General features: G+C 36.5%; 1 protein-coding gene across 1 annotated transcript; it reads right to left on the bottom strand.

The window, feature by feature from the left end:
* Positions 1-8251: 8251 nt before the first annotated feature.
* Positions 8252-15226, bottom strand: LOC126810552 (peptidyl-prolyl cis-trans isomerase). Its single transcript, XM_050535686.2, has 5 exons — positions 15066-15226; positions 12842-12872; positions 10604-10810; positions 8897-8972; positions 8252-8633 (listed from the first exon to the last, which is right to left on the bottom strand). The coding sequence occupies exons 1-5, from the start codon at positions 15132-15134 to the stop codon at positions 8501-8503; spliced, it is 516 nt and encodes a 171-aa protein (XP_050391643.1). The 5' UTR covers positions 15135-15226; the 3' UTR covers positions 8252-8500.
* Between the last annotated feature and the right edge of the window lie 437 nt (positions 15227-15663).

Raw genomic sequence — 15663 nt, forward strand, 5'->3', positions numbered from 1 at the left:
GATATTGACTGCTATTTTCTGATTGGTCGACCTTGACCCCATTTCCCAAAGATTTTCCCCAAGCGATCATGAGGAGTCATTTTTTTCTAGAGTAGCTACGGACCCCACCTTTCATTTGAGAGCAAGTCTGCTTTGATGGGACTTTTTTTTCCAGGAAATAATCTAAATCCGGCAGACTATCGTAGCCCCTTGATTTAACAAACGCAGAGGCCCGTTTGATCGGCGTCAAGTTTCAACCTGGTTACTTTTGCCACTGGACAGTAGGACTAGGAGTCGAATCTTACCCGATCTTAAAGGAGCTAAATCGCTAACATTTGGGACCCAGTGATTACCTTTCTAGTGTAAGGAAAGATTTGTAATATAAGAATCTTCAATGAAAAAAATGGAATTAAACAGTTAGAAGGTTTAATGGATCCATGTGATTTAAAGCGTCGACACATGGATCAAAATTTTCACAGTCTACAACAGAATACTGTAGCGTCCTCTAACCAGAGGGCTGCTATCAGTGAAGGTAATTCTGCCACCAGTGACTTCTTCCGGTGAGTCACGGACCAAGCTCTTCGGACGAGCGATTAAGAGATTAGCCAAAAGGTAATCTTCCCTTGCACAAAAACGAACAACAACTTGTAAATTAAATTACCATTTATTAGTAAAGAACTTCTAAACTCAGGAGTCTTAGTTACAAACAATGTTGCAGCATTAATTAGCGGACGTTTAGTCCGGCCCAGATCGCAATGATAACGATGGCACTATACAAGGCACTTAAATAATGTACATGAAACAACTAGTCAAAATCATAATAACAAAACAAACTGGGAAAAATATATACATGGCATTAAATTAACATAACAACATATTACGTAAAACAATCACTATACATATTAAATGGCATATATTGCATAATTTGGTTTGATTTATATTAATATACAAAGCATATAAATTAGGATATTGAATTATTATTTTAATCAATTATGGTGATAAGGAGCGCAGTTCTCTTGCTGGACACTTCAATACAATACAGAATAGCTGTATTCATCCGCAAAAAAAAATAGTACCTAAAATTCATGTACATTATATAGGTTTAAACGTCAAATGAGGTCAAATGAATAGAGACGTCTTTAATATATACTAAATATTCGTATCATCCCAAATCGACAATAAAACAGTGAGAAAAAGGAAAATCTAAGTAATGGCAATCTAATTAACATAAAATTTACGTCATAATGGATTCTTCAATGTTTTGATGGTGATGATGAAGAAAATAGGCCTACATCTGTTCTCAGGAATCCGATAAGATTTTCAAAAAAAAGATCAGTAGAATTATAGATTGTTATTCCACAAAGTCGAAAGGTATGTTAGATTTTTCATTCAGTCAAGTTAGAGCGAGTTTATTGCCGTACTTTGAGCTCCAAACCCGATAGAAATGAAGGCGGAAGTGGCCATAATAGTTTTAGAGATCACTACGTGATGGCGCTCTTGCGTCGCGACAACGGGGCCGATTTGTCTAGAAATTGACAAAAGTGGGTCGCAACGCATATAATACTGTAATATGAATGTATATAAACTGATTTACATTCAATGGTTTCCGTTTCTACTCCAATTTCAAATCAGTTATGTTCGGCGAAATAAGCCAGCAGTCTCAAACGAGTGCAAATTTCTAGCGTCTGGTTATTCCAGTCTACATACGCCGTTTGATTTGGTACAATGTGTCTAGCCTCGTCCCTCGAGTCTCTTGAAACAACTGGGGCTCAAGCGCATTATGGTACACGATTCGTGTACCAATGGTAAAATGTTTTTTTGTCTTAAATATTGGATATCAAAAGCCTATCTTTTCCCGGTAAGATCACAACATGAATGTTGATTTAATTTGACAAATAAATCGTGTTTTCAATGTTGAAGATTTTGGATGATATTGAGTTAGAGACTTAGCTACTTTAATACTTACATTTTGCGCCACAGAACCTCAATTTTCTGACGAGGCCATTTTTTTTTTATTTTGGTGTCGGGGCAATGGTTTGTGGTACGTTTTCATTATTGATCTCGATATGTTGAAAGCTCAGATTCGGTAGTAATATTTCATAGCATGGTTAAAGGGAGACAAACATCAACTGTTTTCATATGGGCTCAAAATAGTAATTATTTTCCCTTATTTCATGATGGACGACAATCTTTCAAAGAGTATTACGAAGATGACTGCCTTTAACAAATGACGCCATATCACGCGGCGTCAATCATTGCCTTGTTTACATAAGACGTTACAGATTCGAGCAGAATGACGCCTTTTACTCATTTTAATACCCATTTACACTAAAATTAGTCTCGGTCACCCAGAACCTCCTAGTCTTCAACATACGGAGGCAATCTGTTTCACAGAGATTTTTTAATATCTCTGTAACAGATGACTGTTTCGACACGTGACGTCACATCACGCGGCGTCCATCATTGGCTCAATAGCGCGTGCATTGTTTTGATAAGACGTCACGGATTCGGGCTAAATGGTGAATTTTACTTATTTTAATACCCATTTACACTAAATAGGAAATGATTTTTACCTACAAACAATTCAAACGACTTTATTTATTTTTCTAATAAATGAAAAAAATGTTTCAGAATTTAATTTGTCGAAAGAAAAAAGTTAATATTTTGTAGTCATTGTAGCGGCCTAGCAAATATTCACTGCGGATCAGTGTGACCCTCCGTATCACACTGATCCGCAGTGAATATTAGCTTGGCCGCTACAATCACTGATAAGGATGACATCGATGCGGCTTAATGAGCCAGAAATATTAACTTTTTTCCTGCGACAAATGCAGCATTTTCTCCGAAGCAGTAACGTCTTATGTAAACAATGCACGCGCCATTCAGCCAATGATTGACGCCGCGTGCTGTGACAGCACGTGTTAAGACAGTCATCTTTGACAGAGATATATCACTAGACTCGTAATTCTCTGTGAAACAGATTGACGGAGGGTCTGGAAAGGTTGTCAATATTTGACGTAAAGTCCATTGCCCATGCGTAACCGGGAGTTTGTTTTTTAATGTGGTTGATTATCCAGCCTCTTTAGCCAAGTCAAGTAAGAGTTGCGCCACTTCCCACAATAAATCCCATAATTCTTGCATTAATATAAACAAACATGAATCGTGACGACGAATTAGGATTAATTTTAAAAGCATAGATATGGCCCATGAAGAGAGAAATTTTACAATAAAAAATTAAGAGTGTTAGATACTGAACTCGCATGCAATCAAATGGATTTTTTGAAATGACATTCTTAAATTAATTTCATGGGCGTAAACATCTTATTTTAAGGAGTTACCTCCCTTACACATTGTTTATGATAATGTGAAAGACAGGATTATCTAGCTAATTTTTCTGAAATGTTGACAACCTGTCCAGACTAATATTCGTAGAATATTGTTCTGGATGATAGAGACTACACTAAAATAGGAAATAATTTTTACCTACAAATACTTCAAACGTCTTTATTTTTTTAATACATAAAAAAAAAATGTATTACAATTTGTCGGAGGAAAAAAAGTTAATATTTATGGCTCATTAAGTCGCCTCGATGTCATCCTTGTCAGTGATTGTCGCGGCCTAGCGAATATTCACTGCGGATGGACTAATGTATAGACCAGGAGCGTCAACCTAGCAGAAAAGTGTACCAATTTTGTTCTATACGGTATCAATGACAATGTATGTATATCTGGTATCATCAGAATGTAAGTCTGTCGGGTTTCTGGTGGTGGGTGTGATATTCCACGCCCTAAATGCCATGAACCCCTAACTAGGCTAGATTAGCTCAAAAATGTAGGCTACCATTAGTACCATTACCAAATGAAAATCGTACAGCAGTGTACCTTAGGCCTACATCTTCAGGTATTACAAAAACACTCTGACAGACATGTCTAGTGGTGGGGTACCCCTGACAGAGCTATGTAATTGCCAGACATTTGTAGTGGTGGAGTATCCCTGACAAGAGTTATCTAATATTTTGTCCCCCGCCTTTCGAAGAAAGCAGGGGACTATTAAAATGGGTTCGTCCGTCTGTCTGTTCGTCTGTCTGTCTGTCCGTCTGTCTGTCCGTCACACTTTTTGGGACACAATAACTCTCTTCCTAATTGAGCTAGAATGTTCAAACTTGGTGTATGTGTTTATTAGGTCAATGCCTTGATGGAGTTCGAAGATGAGCATTTTCCGCTTAGGGTAAGCAGAGATAAGCAATTTGATTGGTTGATGCTTTGGGACACGATAACTCTCTTCCTAATTGGGCTAGAATGTTCAAACTTGGTGTATGTGTTGATTAGGTCAATGCCTTGATGGAGTTCGAAGATGAGCATTTTCCGCTTAGGGTAAGCAGAGATAAGTAATTTGATTGGTTGATGCTTTGGGACACGATAACTTTTAATTGAGCTAGAATGTTCAAACTTGGTGTATGTGTTTATTAGGTCAATGCCTTGATGGAGTTCGAAGATGAGCATTTTCCGCTTAGGCTAAGCAGAGATAAGCAATTTGATTGGTTGATACTTTGGGGCACGATAACTCTCTTCCTAATTGAGCTAGAATGTTCAAACTTGGTGTATGTGTTGATTAGGTCAATGCCTTGATGGAGTTCGAAGATGAGCATTTTCCGCTTAGGGTAAGCAGAGATAAGCAATTTGATTGGTTGATGCTTTGGGACACGATAACTTTAGTTCTAATTAAGTGAGATTGATGAAACTTGGTGTATAGTTTCATTACAGTAATACCTTGACTAAGTTTGATAATGAGCATTTTCTGCTCAGGGTAAGCAGCAATTTGATTGGTTGATACTTTGGGGCACGATAACTCTCTTCCTAATTGAGCTAGAATGTTCAAACTTGGTGTATGTGTTGATTAGATCAATGCCTTGATGGAGTTCGAAGATGAGCATTTTCCACTTAGGGTAAGCAGAGATAAGCAATTTGATTGGTTGATGCTTTGGGACACGATAACTTTAGTTCTAATTAAGTGAGATTGATGAAACTTGGTGTATAGTTTCATTACAGTAATACCTTGACTAAGTTTGATAATGAGCATTTTCTGCTCAGGGTAAGCAGAGCGATACGCAATTTGATTGGTCGAGACTTTGGAAAACAATAACTCTCCTACTTTGATTGTTAGACTATAAGTAAAGATATACTGTTTGATTGTTCAATACTTTGTAAAAGATAATTTGTGATAAATTTATATGTGTCCTCTAATTATTTTCCTATTTCGGCGGGGGACATCAGCCTCACTGTTGGCTTGTTATACCATAGCTCTGTCAGGGGTGCCCCACCACTAGAAATGTCTGTCAAGAGTGTTTGTAATACCTGAAGATGTACGGTACATTGCTGTGCGATTTTCATGTGGTACACTTTTGAGCTAATCTAGACTAGTTGCGGGGCATGGCATTTTGGGCGTGGAATACCACACCCACCACCAGTAACCCGGCAGACTTACATTCTGATGATACCAGATATACATACATTGATACCATATAGGAGAAAATTGTTACACTTTTCAGCTAGGTTGACCTCACGAGTTTGTGTTTGCACGTGTTTTTCATCTTTATATGCTCAAAAGTCAAGTATAAAGGCTTCTTACTACTTATTATCGTTAGAAACACTTTAAAATTTATTTGACTTAACAGAAAAAAAAATTTGTTGAAATTCATCAGTGTTAAGTTTTTAATTTGGCAGGGTATATTACAGCGAAGGTATAGGGGGTGTAAATTGTCTTTCTGCAGAGCAATCATTGTGTTCGAAGTCAGATTTTCACCCCAGTCAACATCAAATCCCCGTAGCAAAAAATCTGAACGGTCAACCCCCTACAAAATAATGATGAGGATATTGCCAAATGTGGTCCCCATTGTGCCTATAAAGATTGGAACCAACAGAATGTTGAGCAAAAAGCTATAGCCTGTGATGTTCCAGCCATTTAACATTGAAGTCAATGGGCAAATAATTACTAGTCTGAGCCCACATGTTAACCAAATAAGGTTTGACGGGATGTTAATTCGTCTGGGGAGGCAATATCAAAAAGGTTGCCAGACAACAAAACGTATGTTATCAGCAGCCAAGCCTTCGGAGCATTCAGCATGGGTGTCGCATATTAACATTTACAACACACTAAAATCTGATTAAAAGTAACAACCCATTAAGTAACCCGTCTCGTGACCTTGAGGAATTATGCAGATGGCCTTGGTTAATAGATCTAACCCCCTAGAAACATTGTATAAATTGAAAGTCAATCAAATATTAACTTTAGCCTCTGGAACATCCACAAGATTTTTCAAAGTGATCAAGGGCCATAACTCTAGCAGTGATTATCGGAAATAGTTGATAATATTAAAATGCTTCTATCATGTCCTTAACCACCATATAAAAATCAGTATGTATCTCAAGGGGGAGAAGATATGTGAAATAAGTCCCACTTTTCTGTATAAACAGTGTGCCAAGAGGAAATTTTGACCACGGAGTAGTGGAAACACCAGAAAATCCAGGTTAACTTTTTGGGATGACACTGATAGCAAACAAGACCTGGCGCACTAGCTCACACATACTCCTTGCAGTGTTTCTTTGATTATACCTAATCCCACCAAACACTGCTTTAACGAAAGCAAATTTCTGTTCCAAATTATGACTGGTCCGATTAAAAACCAATAGCTTACTGCGTTACAAAAGAATTATGCTCAAATCAGAGCTCCAAATTGGACCAAATATGTTTACACAACGTTACCGGTACATCATGACTCACAATTTTATTATGCCCAATTAACCAGTGCATAGCAGTATATTGCAGAAAAACTTATTGCGTGACAAACGAGGCTATCAAATCGAAAACAATGTAAACAATACTGTTTGGAGATGAACATACTTCTCACCGTTTTTAATACTTTAAATCACTGTCCAAAGTTTTAGGGAAGACCCAGATTAAACGAAGGGCTGTCATGTTGCTGTACTTGGGATAGATTTGATCAAAGGGAAGAATAGACACACTCCTTCAAAAGTTCAAATATCAGAAGCCAATCCAGGAATGGCCAGAGCGGGATTTCTCGGGCCATTGCTTCAGGAATATGAAGTTCACAAAGCATTCTCAGACTTAGAAAGTTGAAAATTTACTCAATCTCACTGTTTACGAGATATTTTTGATCCAGAAACACAAAACTATGCACATACAGTAAACTTTGCATAAGTTGGATCTAAGTGAATTGACCAAACTTAACTGTTAAGCGAAGATTTCGAGTTAGCCCAAGACCGAAATTCCATCTTAGCTCTGATTAGAAATGAACTACAAGAGCCAGATAATAATTGATTCAAACGCATATTTCAAGCTTTTGTTCGTATGTGCCAGTAGATAATTTGCGTTTTGGTGCGAGTAGATGGCTTCCGTTTCGTCGCCATCTTTGAAAAATGTCCTAAATTTTCCCGGAAAGTGTCTCGTACAGCAGACGGCGAATTTCGAATTTTCCGTGAAAATTATATTATTGCCTCGCATCAAATAGGCCAATTTGAGTCAAAATCAGAGGGGAAGTATATGGGGGCTCTGTGCATGTTTTAGACCATCGAGACGTAATTGACAGTCAAATTCTGAACATACTGACGATCTGACTTGGGCGAAGGAAAAAAGCCGGAATTAGATCAAATGGACCAAACATTCTGATCCAAGTTGAGCGAAGATCCGACTTAATAAATAAAGTTTTATAAAGGGCTATATTTTAGTTAAAATAAGGCAAACAATTTTGAGTAAATTCGTAAGTCTAAGAATGCTTTGTGAACTTGGGCTTGGTTAGCAAGCCAGTGTCTTAGTGAGCCACTGCGGCTCTAACAAAATATGTAAATGTCCTCCATATTGAACAGACCTGTAGACAAGATTAGGGTAAAGGATAGATTTCAAGATCGTCCCAAAAAAGGTAACAATCGGTTGACTTTCATCTAATGCCAGATGTGACAGCTACAATTTTTAATACTAGGACATTAGGAAGTTGGTATGGATACTTCTGCAGCAGAGGAAAACAGTTCCCTACAAAAGGTTCTTTGTGAAATTACTCAAGAATATCAGACCCGTGCTATGTTTGTTAACGTTTTGTTTAGTGGAAGGGACAGTTGTCACCTTCAGGGCAATATCAGGGCTTGTCCTGGACCAAAGGATCATAAAGTCACAACTTGCTATTTATGAATAATTAACGGCATGGCATAAGTTCCCTTTAATAGTCACTCATGAACTAGAAAATCACACTGTCCAATGTAAGAGTATTGGTAACCATATATTTATCGGAAACATAACTTTAATAAGGAAAATACAAGACAGACCATATCGATCATTTTTTGGCAAGCCTCAAGAAATTAGTTCCAAGTTGATATCTTAAATTCTTTTTCATAAAAAAAAAAAAAAGTGATTTTATTCAGTTTTAGTTTCAAAATGAAATTAATTTTACTTCATGATTTTAAAACTAAATTTTTCTGGAAAATATTTAAAAATAGCACATAACAAAAATTACGCCATTCCGCAATCAGCAATAACAATTTTCTCTTTAGTTTTTCCGCTTTGGGATCCGTAGCCTTCAATAGCTTTTACAACATCCAAGCCCTCTACAACAGAGCCAAATACAACATGTTTACCATCGAGCCTGCAAAACAAAAAAATCATTGTAATACAGAATACAAATTTTTCCCTTTTGACCACTAACATTCTGCAGCACACATTAATAAGTGATTTGTTTGAGAGAAGTTAACTGTACAAGACTTTATATCTTTATATGGGGTTTAAAGTCCTGTGCCCCGTTTCTCAAAATTTTAACTAAAGATAAAATCAAATTCTAGTAGATACTTCAATTTTGATTGGCTAAGCCCTAAAATCAATCTAATATTAGGTCTCTTATTTTGAACTCACCAATTTGTTGCTGCAGTGCATAAGAAAAACTGGGATCCATTTGTGTTGGGACCAGCATTTGCCATCGACAAAATACCTGTGAAAGAAAAGAGAAGTTCTATAATGCTAAAAATCAACAGGGTTCATCCTCTCTGATCAAGATGCCTCACAAATTTGACAAGCAACTGCCATGCAATAGATGTACGGAAAATCAATATGGATCATCTACTCATTGTCCTAATGCACCACATTGAATTTTAAAAAAAATCGGATATAAACCAGCCTTCATCACAATCACACTGTTTTCCAAAGGACAACTTTGGAATGGATGGTCACGGAAACAGTGCATAGGGTTCGTACTCATGACCCCCAATGATTCCCATCAAATTTGAATTACAAACATTTGCCATTTGCAAGATCTGACCAAATTTAGCAATAGATGGACAGGGAACTGGGAAATCAACAGAATTGCGGGTAACTCCGGAACAGGATGTTGACCGCCCATTATTGATAGGGTTCGTCCCAGCATTAACCTTGTGCTTTATATCAAATTTTAAAAGAGGCTGCCATGCAACGAAAAATACGCCCACCACAGCAGCTAAATCATCAGGATTGTTGCATATTTAATCTTTTACAAGGTCCAACAAGGACCACAACTCTAGAGAAGTAATTAACATAAATTGCCAAAATTCAGTAGGCTTTTTCATTTTACTAATTTAAATAACAGATTTTATACAGATCTGATGATAGCTTTAGTCATTAGAGAGTTCAAAGTTCAAAGTGAAGGACCATAACTTTAGAAACTGGTAAACAGGCTTCTATGTTTTACTAATGTAAATAATGTAAATAATTAATATAAATTGCCAAAATTCAGTAGGCTTTTTCATTTTACAAATTTAAATAACATAGATTTTATACAGATCTGATGATAGCTTTAGTCATTAGAGAGTTCAAAGTTCAAAGTGAAGGACCATAACTCTAGAAGTTATTAAGAAAAACTGGTAAACAGGCTTCTACGTTTTACTAATGTTTGGCGGGGATTCTTTAATTTTATCTATTCTACTACTCCGCCCCGCCGGCATCATTTTTTGATCCAGATCCTACGCAGATGTACCAGCCTGTCCAGCTTTTCTACTTATTCAAGGGAGTGTTGCCGTACCCCTCCTCGTTTTCTAATGTAAATAATGCATATAATTTAATACATAATTTAATCTGTTAGCGCATTCACAAATTTCTATAAAGTGAAAACAAGGACCATAACACTAGATTTAACAGAAATTGTCGAAATTAAATAGGATTCTCCACCTCTCTAATGTAAGCAGATTTAAATTCCATTTAGATCAGATAATAAATGTGTGTAGAGTGTTCACTAGAAATTGTGGACGGTGGACCAACGTAAGTACAGAGAGGACAGCAATAAACAACATATGCATGTTGGCAACATATGCATGTGGGCGTATAAAAAAAGTTAAAATCTGTGGCCATGTGTAGCCTATAAATTTATTCTTGAATGATTATTCAGTCATCAAGGGGTATATACAACTTCACATTTTGAATGATTACCTGATCATCTTGTGATTTTCCATACAAACCAGTAGATAGAAAACTAAATCAGAATATTTTAAACCATATGAACCATTAAATAAAACAATTTAGAGAGAACCTTAAGAGTTATAAACCATCTAAGCACATAGAGATAACATTTATTACATAAATACTTCACCATACCGGGTCCGGTGTGTTTCAGTGTAAAGTTTTCATCCTTAAATTTTTCTCCATAGATACTTTCTCCACCAGTTCCATCACCCCGGGTGAAATCACCTCCCTGACACATAAAGCCTGGAATAACTCGGTGGAATGAACAGCCTTTGAATGATAAAGGTTTTCCTGACTTTCCTACCCCCTTTTCACCTGTGCAAAGAGATCTGAAGTTCTCTGAAAACAAAAATGGTTGGTAAAACATTCTGGTTTGAAGAACACCAATACAATTGAATAGTTCATTCCATTTCAAATCCCCCCCCCCCCAAAAAATAAAAATGAAATAGGTTGCCAGGCAATGAACTTTACAACCAAAAGTTGTCAGAACAATCTATAGGGCTTGTCACCTTTATCTTTCTTTTTGTCAGTAATTAAAGATAGGTTCCCAGAAAAGTATTTATCGGGTGGTTATTTCCAATAAAAGTATGGCAATTTTGGTTATTATGGAAGTAGAGATATCCAATCTTACTAGAAAAATACTGGATTCCCCGAAAAACACTCATGGAGCGTATACAGGACAAAAATGTAAGGGTTCCCCTAATCAACAGCCCGACGATTATGAACTTCTGCAGCGTGATGTCAAAGGTCACAAGCGAACATTGAGCGCTTGATGTACAAGTTGATAAACTTTATGAAGAGTTAGACGTACAATACTTTTTGAGATAAAAATGACGGAAAAAGACGCGGGTAGTGGATAATCCGAGAATTTAATTAGGATTCGATATTTGTAATAAATAGTAAGCGATTAAAGACAACATCGTCTTATGTATGCAATGAATTCTCTGACTCCCCAAGACGTGACGTAAACATGACCTGGTTTGATCGAATTTTAATAGCGGGGCATTCCTTCGCAATTACAATGTTTAAGGATTTGAAGCATAATTATGACAAATTAATTAGTTTGAATATGTTTTTGGTCCAAATATACCATTAAATCACCCAGTTTGTACGCAGGAACCCATCTTTAAAGCACTTACAAGATACAAGCAGTTGCAATGCAAGGTGCGCCAACATTTTGCAAGTGACGAACAAGAGAAGCTAAAAAAAAGACTTTTCGTACAATCAGGGGCCATCAGGGCTGTCGGTAATTTTTCACAGATGATTAGCAGCACTGCTAATCAAAAAAGTCCAATTTTGCCAAATTTGATTAGCAAATTTAAAAAGTGATTAGCAGTTTTTCAGTTTCAACATAAAACACCTAAATAACAAGATTATTTTAATTTTAATTGATAACAAATGATTAGATTTCATTCTTAAGATTTTTTTTTAGAATTTTAGCACTTCTACAGGTAGCTGTTAGGCCTTATCATCTGGGCAGTGACTTCTTATTTCTTCGTTAGAAAACAATTTCGTCTGCTTTTTATCGTGTTATTATTTTTGTTCAATCGTAAGCATGCGGTATTTTACGAATAATCTTGATTAACTAGACGCATGCGATATAAACAATAATAGTTTACGGGAATTCTTACTTTGATTTCTCATTTTACAATACGTTTACACATATTTATTTTTTATATTTTATTTACAATACGTGGGGGAAACACTGAATTTAATTTTTTTCAAATTGAATACTGATATAATTACTCGAAATTGACATGTCTCGCAACGTGAGTGGTACTACTTGATTCCCTATTTCTGGTTTAATAGTCCCGATTCATAGAGTTATGTCCCTGTATTATAAAGTAGCATTGTTAAAAAGTATAATGAATTGAGTCTGGGTAGTTCGAGAAGAAAATGTCACACGGAGAATTCCGTTTTGTTTATAAAATTTATTTGATATTTTATATAGTTGAAAGCGTAGAGAAATGTGGATAAATCTTTGTGTCAATATCCAAAATGAGAGGCATGTTAATGATTCAAAGTTACTGCGAATCAAAAACGTTAGATTTTAATTTTTGATTAGCAACGGACAAAATATGTATCGCAAATTGCGCTGCGATACTGGTTTTCGGCAGCCCTGGGGGCCATAATCCAGGAAGCTAGGCAGGAATATCAAAAAGAACCAAGATCTTTGGGATATAACCATATTTCAAGTTTCATCAAAATCGGGTCAAAACTAGAGGTCTAACAAAATGTGAACAGACGGACACAACGACTACATGATACGTCCACATGAAAATGTGAGCATATAAACATCACATTTAAGGCATGTAGTTATGGAACACCAATGGCATAACACTAAACCTGGGGACATTATCATTTTATTACCTGCAGTCTTCGGTACAACATCAGCCCTCAACTGAAAAAACAAATAAAACCATTACATTAAAATATCCATACGTTAAAATAGAAAAATTTGTAAAACTGCACTTGTTAACTGGGTGAGTCGAGTTCTCATAACCTGAAACACTATAAATTTAGTCAATCGGACAATAACCGGAGCCTCTACTTCATCCACAAGATTTTTCAAAGATATCAAGGGCCATAACTCTGCCATTAATTATCTGAAATCATTGAAAAGAAAAATCAAGAGATTTCCTTGGCCCATGTATAAATTTAAAGTCAATCGGATATTTACATAAGTCTCAAGTGCATCCACAAGATATTTCAAAGTGATCAAGTGACAAATCAGTAATTATTTCAAAACGTTGAAAATCAAGAGACTTCTTTCTTCATCTCATGACTATAAACACTGTATAAATTCAAAGTCAATCGAATTTCAACTCGAGCCTCCAGAGCGTCCACAAGATAACGCCTTCAAATTTCTGCTCGATGTTTTGTGTACTTTATTAGCACTTGCTGCTAGCTTCAAATGTTACATCCTTAATATGCACTAAATACCAAGATTAGTATACAATTACAAACAACTTTTCAGGAGGTCAGTGGCTAATGAAAAATGTGGCTAGTACTTTTTTTTCTACGCATGATTCACAGTGGCTAATGAATTTTAGAAGCTAGTGGTAACAGAAATGGTGAGAGAAATGGGGTTTAACATCCACTCAACACAAACTAGGTCATTCCTGGACTAACATATGGTTCAAATTTTTTTTATTTCATTAATTCGCTTGCACATAGGGGTCTTTAGCAGTGGGAGGAAACCGGAGGACCTGAAGAAAAACGAGGTTGGACAGACAACCCTAGGTACTCCTTGTCACAACCAGAGGATCGAAACCAAGTTGACTCAATGACAGACCTTATGACAGCCCGCACACGCTAACCATTCAACCACCCCCCACCCCACCCCAACCCCCGCACAGAAATGGTAGTTTGTGGGAGTCCGAAAGGTCCTGGGACAGAAACCAGATAAGAAACCTCATCTCTCGACCCTGCGTGTTTCGAGATAAGAGCTATGGTACTATTTTACTATTTAGTTTCACCTGGCAAAGTACGATGCTAATCAGATAGTACATCAATTAGCAAAACTTCTTCAAAACAGTGATTGATTATTGTTATTACACATCCAACTCCAATAGCATAATCCCGACCCGATACAGGTATAAACCATCTCTTAAATTGAAGTGACAATAGCTGACTTTGCCCAACATTTTAAAACCAAATAGATTTACGGCCTGAAGGCTGGGCTAAATGTATTGTGTATACAACTACCAATCAAGATACGGGACAAAACCGCAAGTACAAGGTTGCACATGAATAATGGACTGTAATCAATTTTGATAAAAACAGTAAAACACCGCTCAATTAACTTGACTGACAATATTTGCAGATAAACGGAAGTTATTTCATCGCAATGGGAATGTTAAAATATTCCTAAGTATAAAATTAACTTATTTTTAAGATTAAGATGTTAATTGCATTAAGTTATTTTTAAGTTGTTAATTGCATTAATTACTAATGAAATTAAGTTAGCCAGCTGAAACTAAAAGAATCCAAGCCTAGCTACAAACACATCACAGTATATTAACCTTTTTAGCTACCTTCTACTAAGTTCTAGCTGCCTACTGTTTCCATCAATTATTATTCATTTAATAGACATTCCAGTTTTCCATACATCTTTGGCTAATTCCGGGAATAATCACATTTTTATTGACACAAAGTATGTATTCTGTCAATTTTTAACAAAATAATCCGGTAGCATGTGCTAGTATTGGGTAGTTTTGAGTTAGTATTGGGTAAAGCGTACTGCCGCTGTCTAGTTTGGCTTTTTCAAAAAGTAGGTCATGTGCGAAAATGCTTGGGGCCCAATCTATGGCTTTGGATAGGCTAGATTTTTAAAAGCTTGTGATTGGGGTTTTGCATCATGTGTAAAGGTGTCGAGTTAGCTTAAATGAAAAGCGACAGAGTATTTGTCGTTCGAGCCTCTGGCAACGCTGGCCCAATGTCTGTTGACTATCCATCCATCAATGCTTTGGTGTTGACTCATATCTATGGCGACATGTTTGAAGGCAATAATAATTTATAACTTATTATTATTAACACTACGAGTTGATTTCTATTTACGGTGTAACAAGACATCATTTACGAAAAGCATTACCTCCATAACAATTCTGCCGAGGCTTTTTTTATCGGCCATCATGTCGAAGTAAACCCTGGGTCTTGCCATTGTTGAAAGAAGCCTTGTGAAGATCCGGAATGGTGCAATCGTAACGGTGTCCTCGAAAGAAAGAGAATGAGACTAGCCGAGAAGCCGGCGAAACCACGTGCTCGCGCAACGACCAAATTACCGTAGGATATTAATGTTATATCCATTCGCCAAAATAATCATGTAGCTACATGCAATTATAGTATCAATCATAAGACACAGTGATACAAAAATGGGTCCAGCCGGAATTCCACTAAAATTAGAACACCACTACATTGTTTATTACGCATAATATTTAAAATTGTAATGAAAATATTTATAACTTCATTTCCCGCTCTTCCATATAAGGATAAAGATATACATCCGCGTCCCGTCATAAATATTAATATTATCAGGGGTGTGGTATCTTGATAGAGAGAGAGAGAGAGAGAAAGAGAAATGGGGTTTAACGTCCTCTCGACACAAACTAGGTCATTTCGGGACTAACATATGGTTTAATTTTATTTCAATAATTCGCTTGCGCATAGGGGTCTTTAGCAGTGGGAGGAAA

The sequence above is a fragment of the Patella vulgata genome, chromosome 2 (genome assembly GCF_932274485.2).
Source record: "Patella vulgata chromosome 2, xgPatVulg1.2, whole genome shotgun sequence".
Lineage (NCBI taxonomy): Eukaryota > Metazoa > Mollusca > Gastropoda > Patellidae > Patella > Patella vulgata.